The sequence below is a fragment of the Arvicola amphibius genome, chromosome X, assembly GCF_903992535.2.
Source record: "Arvicola amphibius chromosome X, mArvAmp1.2, whole genome shotgun sequence".
Lineage (NCBI taxonomy): Eukaryota > Metazoa > Chordata > Mammalia > Rodentia > Cricetidae > Arvicola > Arvicola amphibius.
The window spans coordinates 90794928-90808102 of NC_052065.1; the positions used below are offsets into that span (position 1 = coordinate 90794928).

At 36.4% G+C, this 13175-nt stretch overlaps 1 protein-coding gene across 1 annotated transcript in view; it reads left to right on the plus strand.

Moving 5' to 3' along the window:
* Positions 1-13175, plus strand: part of Tbc1d8b (TBC1 domain family member 8B) — a 75523-nt gene that overhangs the window by 11266 nt on the left and 51082 nt on the right. Inside the window, 4 exon segments of the mRNA XM_038316826.2 lie at positions 3654-3764; positions 6165-6283; positions 7647-7872; positions 8683-8923. Of these exon segments, the coding sequence (XP_038172754.1) occupies positions 3654-3764; positions 6165-6283; positions 7647-7872; positions 8683-8923 (697 nt within the window).

Here is a 13175-nt window from a genome sequence, read left to right on the forward strand (position 1 = left end):
CTTTCATAAGGTTTCATTTCTTTATCCTAACAACTTTGTCAATTTATTATATGCATATTTGTATACATATGAGTTGATTTTCAGCCAATCTCCTTTATATTTTGCTACTACTCTTTGGTCTTGGAAATATTTTTAGGCTCCTGCCTTCAAATTGAGAACATTCTCCCTTTTTTCGTTTCCTGCGTAATTTCACTCCCATTACTCTGAGAAGACAATCTGCATATGTTTAGCTCCTCTTTCCTTGATCCTAGACCAAATGCCCAACTTCTTACGACTTCTGCTTTGATGCTTAATTATCTTTCTTTTTATTCTGAAATCCTCTGATATTTCCCTGCTCATTAGTTGAAGTATAATCATTTCCTCTCTCTCTCTCTCTCTCTCTCTCTCTCTCTCTCTCTCATTACCACCGTCTCTTATCCAGTACCTCCTCTTAAATAGTATTTGTCTAGATTTTCTGATTCTTGGTGCTTCAATAAAATCTTACATTCATACCTTACTTTGACTGTCCTTTTGCAGGGCTGAAGATCAAACCCTGGGCTAGGCAAGCACTCTGCTATCAAATCAAATCAGCTCGATCCCCAGCCCACACCCTAACTTTTGACTGTATATAAGTAACTTTTTTCCTTTATAATCTACATGCTGCCATTGCAGAAGTCTTCGTTTTAAAAATCCTGCTTCATTTTTTTATGGAAGGGTTGAAATACCTGGAATATGGACTATAAAAGCTTGCCATTATACAATTTTAAAGAGGCTTTATTGAAGTCCACTAAAGGGTGCTATCCTAATTTGAAGCATACCAATAGGCGAAACTTTATCCTGCTTGATTTTATGTTATTAACTTCTTTTATATAAAGAATTATTCTTCTTCAGATTATAATTATATCATTTCCCCTTCCTTTTCCACTTTCCATACCCTCCCATGAACCTCTCCAGCTTTCTTTCCAATGCCATTTGTATGTATATCTTCAGGGCTGAACATTTGGTATTCAGGTCATATATATTTCTTTTTAAATTTTATTTTTAAAAAATTTACGTACAGTATATTTTGGCCATGTCTTTCCCTCCTCCAACTCCTCCCAGATTCTCTTCTCAATCCCTGCATACCCATCTCCATGCGCTCTCCTCTCTCTCTCTCTCTCTCTCTCTCTCTCTCTCTCTCTCTCTCTCGCTCTCTCTCTCGCTCTCTCTCTCTCGCTCTCTCATCTCATCTCTTTCTCCCTCTCATAAAACAAATGTCAAGCAAATTTTTAGATTTGTTTATTATATGTACATGAGTGATTTTCCTACATGTATGTCTGTGCACCACATGCATACCTACTGATGGTTGTGAGCCATCACTTGGGTCCTTAGTCCTCTGCAAGAACAGCCAAGTGCTCTTAACCACTGAGCCATCTTTCTAGCCCCCAGAAATCTTTGTTGAGAATTTTTCCCACTATCAAAATCCTTGGTCATATTACTGACATTATGCTATAGTTGTGACCCTTTTTGTTGTATTTTTAGTCCCATATCCACACTTCTATCTTTTCAGCTGAGTCAAATTTCCCTTTCTATCTTCTATTCTCTAATTTGCTTCCCTTCATGATTGTAATGATTTCCTGTCCCACATATGCCAGCTTACTTATATTTTTAATGACAGTTAATGTGAAATCTGAACTCTCTACAAGTGAATAAAACTAGAAAAAGAGCCAAAAGCCTGGTTTATAATTGTTTTTAATTTTTCCTGAAATTATACATGCTGAATTAAAAAGAAATGCTCATAGAGCAAAACTGTCTCTCAGCCAACCAAAGCTTTCAAAATAGAAAAGTAAATGTATATATTGAAACTATTCCATAATATAATAAGGTAACACCTTATGCCTTATTGTGCTTGTAGTTAACAAGCCCAGAGATAGGAAACATAGTTACCGTCAGAGACCTTATATTCCGGATAAGGAAGCACATATATTATATATGAAACACTTAGAAAGTAGTTGTAATAACCAACCTACTAAGTAAATACTCAGTCCTGGAGTATAGAGTTTAAGGGTTATAAGTATTGGGAGAACAGGGGAAACATCATTGCTTGGCATCGCTACTAATGATTTCATAGGGGAAGTGGATCTTAAAGGAAATATGCAATTTGGATTAGCTGGACTTAGCTAGAAGACTTTTGTTAACATTTCTCAGTAAAAAGATAATTGTTCAGCAAAGACCCACGGGGAAAAATTAGCTAGCTATTTAAGAAAACAGAAACTTTTGTTCCAGGAAGTAGTAGGGAATATAGTCAGACAATTACAAAGGAACTAATTGAGCAAGAACCTTGAATTCAAAATTGAGGAATTAGGAATTGTTGAAAAGAAAATCATTTTACTGAAACATTCTTAATAATGAAAATTTTACCTTAAATTTACATATTTAAGATGTTCTTTTTTTTTTTTTTTTGGTTTTTCGAGACAGGGTTTCTCTGTGGCTTTGGAGCTGTCCTGGAACTAGCTCTTGTAGACCAGGCTGGTCTCGAACTCACAGAGATCCACCTGCCTCTGCCTCCCGAGTGCTGGGATTAAAGGCGTGCGCCACCACCGCCCAGCTTAAGATGTTCTTATACAATACAAAAAGAGCTAATATTGAATGTTTCACTGTGTGCCAAGCATTGCTTTAAGCCAGTAATTCTCAACCTGTGGCTTCTGAACCAGTTGGGGGCAGAAGGACCTTTTCACAGGGGTAGCATATTAGGTTTCCTGCACATCAGGTATTTACATTATGATTCATAGCATTAACACAATTAGTTATGAAGTAGCACCAAAAATAATGCTCTGTTTGGAGGTCACAACAACATGAGGAAGGGTATTAAAGGGTCGCAGCGCTAGGAAGGTTGGTAAGCCCTGCTCTAAGTGGTGTCTCTTTCACCTTTATGGTGCCCTTTGCAATGGATTATTTATTGTCACCCTTATTTGACAAATGAGGGTGTAGAGATGGAAACTACTTTAACAGGCTCAAATTGGAGTAAGTCACAAAGCCAGAATTCATCCTCACATAGTCTTTGGTCCTAGATTCTTGTCTAATAAATACACAGCCTTCTTAAAGAACTTAAGCACTGGAAATAAGATATTTGGACAATTGAGCCTTGCATGTTTTTATTGAAAGATTATTTTCTTAAACACTTCTTGTTTTGATAAATATTAGTCTTTCCATTACCCCAAATGTGTATTTTTTGTTTGGTCTGTGTTATGTCTGGTTAGGTGTGGGTGTTTATATGTGTGCGCATGTGCTTGGAGGCCAGAGGACACCCTTGGGCGTTGTTCCTTAGATGTCATCTATTTTTTTCCCTTTGAATTTTGGTCTTCTGTTGGTCTGGAACTCACCAGATAGGTTAGGCTGGCTAACCAGTGATCCCCAGGGATCCAACTTGCCTCTGCCTCTTCAGTACTGGAATTACAAAGTATGAGCCATCATGTATGGCATTTTTAATGTGGGTTCTGGGGATTGGAATCAGGTCCCTGACTAAAGGATCTCCTTATCCTCTCTATATATTGACTTTAACAAAAAGGTCTCAAAAAGACCCTTTAGAGTAGAATTTTTTTGTTAAAAAAATAAGTTCATTAATTGTCATTTGAATTGATAGTTTTTATCTCGTATAAAGTTTTTATGTTTACAATTTTTTTCTATTATCACAGGGCTTCTAGTTGGGACTCTTGATTCTGTCTTAGACTCTACTGCCAAAGTGGCTCCATTTCGTATCCTGCACCAGACACCAGATTCTCAAGTGTACTTGTCAATTGCATGTGGTAAGTATGAGTGTTTAAAAAACCTTACAGTTCAAATACAAGCCAGATACTAAGATAATTATAGCAGAACTCAGTGAGCCTCAGATTCCAAATTGAAGAGTTAATAATTACAGAAATGAAAATACTTTTGCTTGGGCTGGAGAGATGGCTCAGTGGTTAAGAGCATTGCCTGCTCTTCCAAAGGTCCTGAGTTCAATTCCCAGCAACCACATGGTGGCTCACAACCATCTGTAATGGGGTCTGGTGCCCTCTTCTGGCCTGCAGGCATACATGCAGACAGGATATTGTATACATAATAAATAAATAATTTTTTTAAAAAAGAAAATACTTCTGCTAAAACATCTTATTGATGAAGATTTTAATCTTATTTAAATGTATAAGATATTCACATCTAAAAACAAAATCAACTAATATTTAATGTCACTGTACACTAAGCATTGTTACGAAATGCTTTGTATGTAGGAAAACTGAATATTCAAATTTACTTATACTCCTCAGTTGTTTTAAGATTTGGAAGCAAGTTAAATGCAACTGTTCTTTGTGAGACTAGCAGTCCCACCTCCCTTTAAGAGTGATTACAGGTTATTAGGAGAGTCCTGAAGTATGTGATCCAGCAGTGCAGATTCTGAGCAGGCATTGGTTACTGTGACTGCCACCTGACTCCTTTATAAACTTAGTAATTCTTTACCAAACTGCTGGGAAGATTGAACCTTCCCCATTAAATACCAGTGTTCTTTTTTCTTCCAATAGTAACTGAGATAAGGAGAACGTGGTTTATGATAAGCCCAAAACTTAAAGATTCTTCCCTGAAAAAGTAGAAGCCTGACATTTGAATTTTTTATTTGTGGGTAGCGTGGGAAAGAGATTGTAATGAGTCTTCCTAATAATACAAATCAGAATAATTTTAACTCATATGTAATACTTGTCTTTCATTTCTATGTCATTTCATTTCCATTGTAATATTGAACAAAACTAGAATCTCAATTTTATGGTCTTTTTAAATATTGAGACTGATTTCTTCTTTTCTTCTCCCCTCTTTTCTAAAGAGAGTGTGTGTGTGTGTTTGAAAAAATACACATGAATTTGTAGACACGTCATATTTGTGAACATACAGCATACAATTACATTTATTAGGATATATAACTATGAAAGAATTCCCTTCTAAATTTCCTTTAGTCATCCTGCTAAGTCTGTTCTCCTGACTCTTTTAAATTACATTCTAGCAAAACTAAATGCAGATAAGAGTAAGAGAATTTTATAACCTCAGTTCTGAAACTTATTAGTCAAGATCGTTTTGAAAAAGTCTTTTCTACTTTAAAAAAGTAGACTGTTGCTATTCTTGCAGATGAAACTGATATATAAATATAATTCTTATTCATAAGATGAATAAATATTTAACTGGATTATAGAAAATGAACAATTTTGCAGTGTCAATAAAATTTTACTGTGATCCTCTCTATAGCATGGGAACATTATGCTCTGTCACGGTTATTTCTTTTTAATGATATCTGTATAACCCATATTTCTGGAAAGATTTTTAAAGCTATTTGGTAATAAGAGAAGTGGGGCTGGATAATGAAAGTTTCTCCAAGTGAAAGCAAACCTAGCAATAAGAATATTTAATATAACCCTCAATAAGACAGCTAAGCCGGGCGGTGGTGGCGCACGCCTTTAATCCCAGCACTCGGGAGACAGAGGCAGATCTCTGTGAGTTCGAGACCAGCCTGGTCTACAAGAGCTAGTTCCAGGACAGGCTCCAAAGCCACAGAGAAACCCTGTCTCGAAAAACCAAAAAAAAAAAAAAAATAAGACAGCTAAGACTGGCGCTGACGCAGTAGGTTTCTGACTTTTCTCATGCAATGTCTGTAAGTTTGCTGCGTATTTTAGCGAATTCACTGGCTCTTACCTAAGGGTTTGTATGTTTAGTAACCACAGTAAAACGTCCACATTTGTACAGCAATGTGAAGGACTGTCATATGCTTACTATTTTCAGTCTTGAAGAATTTAGACACCATGCTAGTAGTTGTATTTGACCAAGGGGTAAAATGTGAGAGAGTGTGTGTGTGTGTGTTTCCTACATGTTTATTTGTAAAGATGATGGTTTCTTCTGGGCACTAATTACTGTTATCTTATTTTCAGAATTTTTATATTTCCTTATGAGTTATTTTTCTCCCATTTCATTAAGTATTGTATTTTTCTATTTATAATAAATTTAACTCTATTGTTTGTGCTCATATATTCAGATGAAATAGAGAATAAATATATTAATTTCTATATAGCCGTCTTTTGTGAAAGTGACCAAGTAGTTTCATTTCCTTTTAAACTAAATTTGTTTGACTATAAAGAGAAGGTTTATTAAGGCGTTTCCCTTGAATCATTTTTCTCTATATTATTAATCAGGGGCCAACAGAGAAGAAATAACAAAACATTGGGACTGGTTGGAACAAAATATAATGAAGACTTTATCAGTGTTTGATTCAAATGAAGATATTACTAATTTTGTACAAGGCAAAATAAGAGTAAGTGGATTGGATGGGTGAATAAAGAAGATGTGGTATATATTCACAGTGGAGTTTTATTATCCCATAAAGAAGAAATTATATAATTTGTAGAAAGTGTATAGAATTGAAGATAACTATGTTAAGCAAAACAAAACCTAGTCTCAAAGTCAAGTAGCCCATGTTTCTTTCATGTGCAGAATTTAAATTCTACATCACTCACACAAAATGAAGGATGCTACTACTTGGAGGAAGGAAGGGAAAAAATGGGAACAGAGAAATGGGGCTAAAATGAAAGACAAAAAATACGTTTCTCTCATACACAGATTTAAATATATATTAAAATCTAGACTATAGAAATAGAAATACTATAAAACAACAAATATTGCATGTTTCCCTCATGTACAAATTTAAATATATATTAAAATATACATCATATGCATGTGTATATATGACATTGAAATTGGGAGTAGGAAGGGATCCGTGGGAATGGAGATAGCAGGGGACAAGAGAGGGTGATGGATGTGAATTATGTGCAAAGTACAATGATGTGCATTTATGGAAATGTCATAATGAAACCCAGTTTATACATATATACTTTTTTGGTTTTTAGAGACAGGATTTCTCACTGTAACAGTCCTGGCTGTCCTGGAAGTAGCTCTTGTAGACCAGGCTGGCCTCGAACTCACAGAGATCCACCTCTGCCTCCCAAGTGCTAGGTTTAAAGGCATGTGCCACCACCGCCAGCTTTTTAATATATTTCTTAAACAATAAGAAATCTTGAAAATTAACTGACCTTTAGTTTCATCATTATTTAGTTGGTATGAGTTCTGAGCCCTCAAATAAAATGTACATGATTCCAGAAGAGAATAAGCAATATGGATGTATTCTGTAAATGGAGCACTAACATGGAGTCTTCGTCAGGAAAGATTGGGATGACATGGAAGGTCCATCCTTTTACTGGCACTTTTTATGCCCTTCAGAAGCACCTGGCTGGATGCCAGGATAAGTGCTTCAGGCACCTGTGCAATGGCTTGATTTTGGTGCTCTCGCGAACGTTCCCAGCGGTGTTTTCATTTCACCGTCGCTTAAATAGGATTTTGAACAATGCTTTTGTTTATTCAGAAGATGTTTGGCACCTACATTTGTGATAGCTTCTTATAAAGGAGAAAACACTGCTACAAAATTAAAGACAATGCTCATCTCTATCTTAAGAGAAGTATGCATATGCAGACATGTAGCCATACAACCTATATATACATAGAGATCTATTTGATCAATACCTAAAATGAGAAACTTAAAATCTATACTTAAAATTAAATATGAAAAAGATTTTTGTTGCTAGGTGATGGTAAGTTCTCTGAAGCTATTTTATCTCTTCCAGGGACTAATTGCTGAAGAGGGAAAAGGTTCTTTTGCTAAAGAAGATGATCCTGAGAAATTTCGAGAAGCCCTTTTGAAATTTGAAAAATCTTTTGGTTTACCAGAACAGGAGAAATTAGTAACGTATTATTCCTGCAGTTATTGGAAAGGACGGGTTCCTTGTCAGGGTTGGCTCTATCTAAGTACCAACTTTCTGAGTTTCTATTCTTTCTTGCTAGGATCAGAAAGTAAGTGTCTGTTTATTGCTTATCATGGCTTTCAATTTTCTCAATGACCTATCAACTCAGTGGTGTTAAGTTCTGTGTACAGTAGTGGGATTGATATTGAAAGAAAGTAATTAAATTATATGTTCACATCAAAGAGGTTTCAACCACAGAAAGAGTTTAAGGCTCTCTATGTAACACAGGGAACAATTAAAATGTGGGTAGAAAATCTTAGACATAAATTGAGTAGCAGATGTATTTTACGTGATAAGAATCTAGTATATAACCACTTCTATCTTCTTAGAAGCTGCCTGCTTGCTTTCATATGTGTTTTAATTCTTGTTTCAAACATACAACATAAAGCAAGCCATTGTACCTCCTGATCTACATCCCATTTTGCAGCCACAAAGGATCAAATGGTATTATTTATAGCATATGTATAACTTTTACATCAATGGTTATATAATTAAATAATCATATATAAAGAAACGGATTTAAACATCACATCAAAATCTTTTTCTAATTCTTTAAAATGGTATCTGTCCCAAGTAGTGGATATATAACTCAGTGGTAGCACATGTCTGACATGCATAAGGCCCTGGGTTCAATCCCAGCACCATTAAAAAGAAAAATCAAAAAGTCAAGAATATATACCTGTTTTTTTTTAGAATCACTAATTATTATATATTTATTACAATGCTTCAAAATTTTAACTAACTTTGACTTCTAAAGTACTGTATCATTTTTTCCAGCGGTCATTATAAAAGAACTGAATTATGAACATAAATCAATATTGAAAATGTAATTGCACTTCCTTACAATTCTTATTTCCAGTTAAACTCATTATCTCCTGGGACGCAATCTCAAAACTAGAAAAGACTTCAACTGTTATACTAACAGAGAGCATTCATGTATGTTCCCAAGGAGAGAATCACTATTTCTCAATGTTTTTGCACATTAATGAAACATACCTTCTTATGGAACAACTGGCAAGCTATGCCATAAAGAGACTTTTTGATAAAGAAACATTTGATAATGACCCAGTCCTTGATGATCCTCTACAAATTACCAAAAGGTATTTAAATATTAATATTTACTTCTCTTTTCATCTCTCACTTGTTGGGGATATGGGGGAGTCACGCATGCCCAGGCATGGGGACAGAGGTCAGAGGATAACTTGCAGAAGTCGATTCTCTCCTTCCACCATGTGGTTTGTGGGGATCAAGCTCAGATCCGCAGCCTTGAAAGCAAGCACCTATACTCTCTGAGCCTTTTCACTGGCCCCAGTATTTACATTTTATAGTATTGTTTGGCTGCAAGAATGGTTTAACAGTGGTTAACATTAAAAGTTAAATGCTCTATATTACATGATAGTTTTTTCTTTGGCATTGATCATTGATGTTTATATTTGTAAGTTTATTTGAATACATTTCAGAACTGCTTCTCCGTGAAATTTAATTCTAAGATATAATGGAAGTTAGGTTTGGGAATTATTTTCTTAATTAAATAGGATTTATATTAGAGTAGGTCTTCGTTCTGATTTCTGTTGCTGTGATGAAACACCATAACCAAAGCAACTTGGGGAGGAGAGGGTTGATTTGGCTTATGCTTCTATATCACTGTTTGTCATTGAAGGAAGTTAGGACAGGAACTCAAACATGGCCAGAGCCTGGAGACAGGAGCTGATGCCGAGGCCATGGAGGGATGCTGCTTACTGGCTTGTTCCCCATGGTTTGCTGAGCCTGCTTTCTTATAGAACCCAGGACCACCAGTCTAGGGATGGTACCACCCACTATGGGCTTGACCCTCCCCCATCATTCACTAAGAAAATGCCAGGTAGTGATGGTGCAAGCCTTTAATCTCAGCACTTGGGAGGCAGAGGGAAAGTGAGTTCCAGGACAGCTGGGGCTACACAGAGAAACCCTGTCTCAGAAAAAATAAAGGAAAGGAAAGGAAGGAGGGAGGAAGGTAGGAATTAAGGAAGGAAGGAAATGTCTCACAGGCTTGCGTTCAGCCTGATCTTATGGAGGCAGTTTCTCAACTGAGGCTCCTTCCTCGCTGATGACTCAGCTGTGTCAAGTTGACTAGTGAGCACAAGGTAATTTCCAAAATGTAGAGAGTTTTATGTGGTTAGGTAACTCTAAATTTGTCTGTTTGTAGTCTAGATAATTTAAGTTCTAGAGTAGTTAAGCATATTGTTTAATTTTAAATTAATTTGGTGATACTATTGACATTTTTATGTAGAGACAACTTAATAGAGCCAGTGGACCATGGGCTTTAGTTTCAGACTGGAGAAGTCTCTTAAAGTTACACCATTTCTCAGAGTCTTTGTTTGCTTCTCTGTCATTTCTTCCTCTGTGGGCCCTTATTCGGAATGAATGAAATGTGTGGTAGTTAAATACAAAAGAACTACACAAGTACTAATCATTATTAGTGCCTACATCAGAAGTGTCTTGACTAGGTGGGAATGGGGGCGTGTGTATCTAGTCCCGGCACTTGGAAGACTGAGACAGAAAGGTCATTAATTCTGGGTCAGCCTGAACTCTACAGGGAGGCCATATCCTCAAGGAGGAAATAAAGACTGTCTGACTGATCATTTTTCATCATTATACTCAGTTTGCTAAAAGTGGATAGAGCCCTTTAGTCTACTCAACACTTAAGACAGTTGACTGAAAGGGACTTGGCAAAGGGGAGGAGGAAAGAAAAGCATTCAGAATTAGCTAGTGAAAGTCGTTTGGGGCAAGGAAGATGAGGATATAGACTGGGAAAGTTTAAGAGAAACCTAATCCAGAGCCTTTGGATAGACTAGACTAAGTGAAGTGGAGGTTTGTCATATACTAACTAGGCCCGATTGGGTAGCTAGTCATTTCTCACACAGTTCCTAAACTATTCCCAACATTCAGAGGCAGAAAGATTACTTGATGAGTGTGTGAGCTGAAGTTTTATACTTTATTACCAAAGTTAGGTCTCCACATGTTTTACAAATGGAACTCTTTCATTGAGAATTTAAAGCTCAGGGCTGGAGGGATGGCTTAGAAGTTAAGAACACCAGCTCCTCTTGCAGAGGCCCCGGGTTTGATTCTCAGCAACCATACAGTGGCTCACAGTTGCCTGTAGCTCCTTTTCCAGGAGATCTGATTCCTTCTCCTGACCTCCATGGGGACTAGGTATACAAGTGGCAAACAGACATACATGGAGACAAAACATTCATACAATAAAAATAAATATACACATTTTTTAAAAGAAAGGACTTAAGGCTGGAGAGATGGCTTAGTGGTTCAGAGCACTTAACTGCTCTTGCAGAGGACCCTGGTTCAGTTCCTAAGACCCAGATCAAGTGACTCACATCCACTTGTGTCTCCAGCCAAGGGATCTGCCTTGCCCTGGCCTCAAACCTCTATATGGACATGTTCCAAATAAACTCATACAGGTACACCCACGTTCGCAGAAATAGACACAATTTAAAGATCCACTTCATATTGCATTAATGTTAGGCATTTGCTTTTGTAACGTTTTTTCCTCACTTGACCACTAGAAGCATTCTTTTAAAAATTATTTTCTTCTCCTTCACAGAACCCCACCCCTAGGTTAAGAAATGTAAGTAATTAATGACTGCTAAGAAAGGGAGAGCTAGTTTTCCCCGGGGATGAGCTCCTAATTGGTTCCCTAATACCAAGTGGCCAGCCCTAAAATCATATGCATACAAGTAATACTAGACAGATGCAGCAAGTTGTATTTATTTATTCATATATATGAATATAATATATAATAAAGAAAAAATATATATAATAAAGAAAAAGAGGCCTTGAATTTAAGAGAGGTTGATGGGAAAGGGTGGGGCTGGAGGGAGAGATGGTATAATATTTTAATTAAATATAAAACTGGGGGACTGGAGAGACGGCTCAACAGTTAAGAATACTGACTGCTCTTCCAGAAGACTTGGGCTCAATTTACAGCACCTACATAGTGGCTCACAACCATCTGTAACTCCAGTCCCAGGGGATTCCAACACCCTCTGGCCTCTTCAGTACTGTGTACACATGATACACTGACCCATATGCAGGCAAAACACCCACACACGTAAAGGTGAATAAAAAAGGGGAAAAATCCAAAATTAAAAAAACAATGTTTAAAAGGTAAATTTGTTTACCTTTCATGTCAATGAATTGTCCATTACCAAGTCTTTATTTAAATGAGATATTTATTTAAGTGAGCATCTTGAAAGCTACCTACATCTAAATCTCTTTTTCTAGTCAGTTAAGAATAAACATCTTGCTGAAGAAGTTCTCAGACCCCATTTGTTATAGGGCATCTTTGTTGCTTCCGTTTGCTGTACAAGTCAGTGCTCTATAGTGTGAACAATCTCCAAGCACAATTACAAGCATTTAATGTAGATCCATTCATGCGTTTTTAATAAAAATCAACTTGAAAACGTTTGCAGAAATAGGGCTCAACACAGCATACTCCTTTTCCTTTTATAATAACGTGGCACTGAAACTTTCCTGTCCACACGAATGGACTGTGATCAGTCATCCATTTAGTAACAGTGAAATAACCCACCAAGTTACAACTTAAGTAGAGTAAAAATTTACATCGGTTTCTGGTTATTTATATCGGGACTAATTTATTAGACATGATAAAGTACTACACTTTCAAACAGTAGGTGCAGGAAGGCTGAATTTAGTTTCCATTTAGCTGGCTTTGAGTTAGAACTTGCATCATTTTCTTACTACCCCAGATAGCATTACTGCTTAGCACAAGGTATTTAGTGCTCCTGGAAAAATCATGCTATGTAGAGCAACCGCTTTGTATTTATCTGTTTCTCTGTCAGTTAACAAGATTCATCTTTGTTTACCAACTCCAGCATGGTGCAGGCAGTGTTGTTCTGTTCTGCTCCAATCTTGGATGTTTTAAACAATCTTGCAAAATTCTGCCAAACTGAATCTTGATGTTTGTTTCATACTCTGCTTTTCCTCTTTGAACTTTAATGCCACCATTTTCGATTACCTAATTTTATATGTATAACTGCAGGATTTTCTAATAACCATATATGAAAATTACTGTATTCCAAGGTTGATTTTCACCATTATTAATGTTATAATACTGGTCCTTCAGAAAATCACCCTTAACAGATTATTTTGAGACCTATAGTTCTCTAACTTTTGTGCATCTTAATCTATAACTAAAATGAAATTGGAAAAAAAAACAATAAATGAAATTATCAGGAATCTGTGTTATTTTTCCATTTAAAAATTCATTCAAGGGACTGGAGAGATGGCTCAGCGGTTAAGAGCATTGCCTGCTCTTCCAAAGGTCCTGAGTTCAAT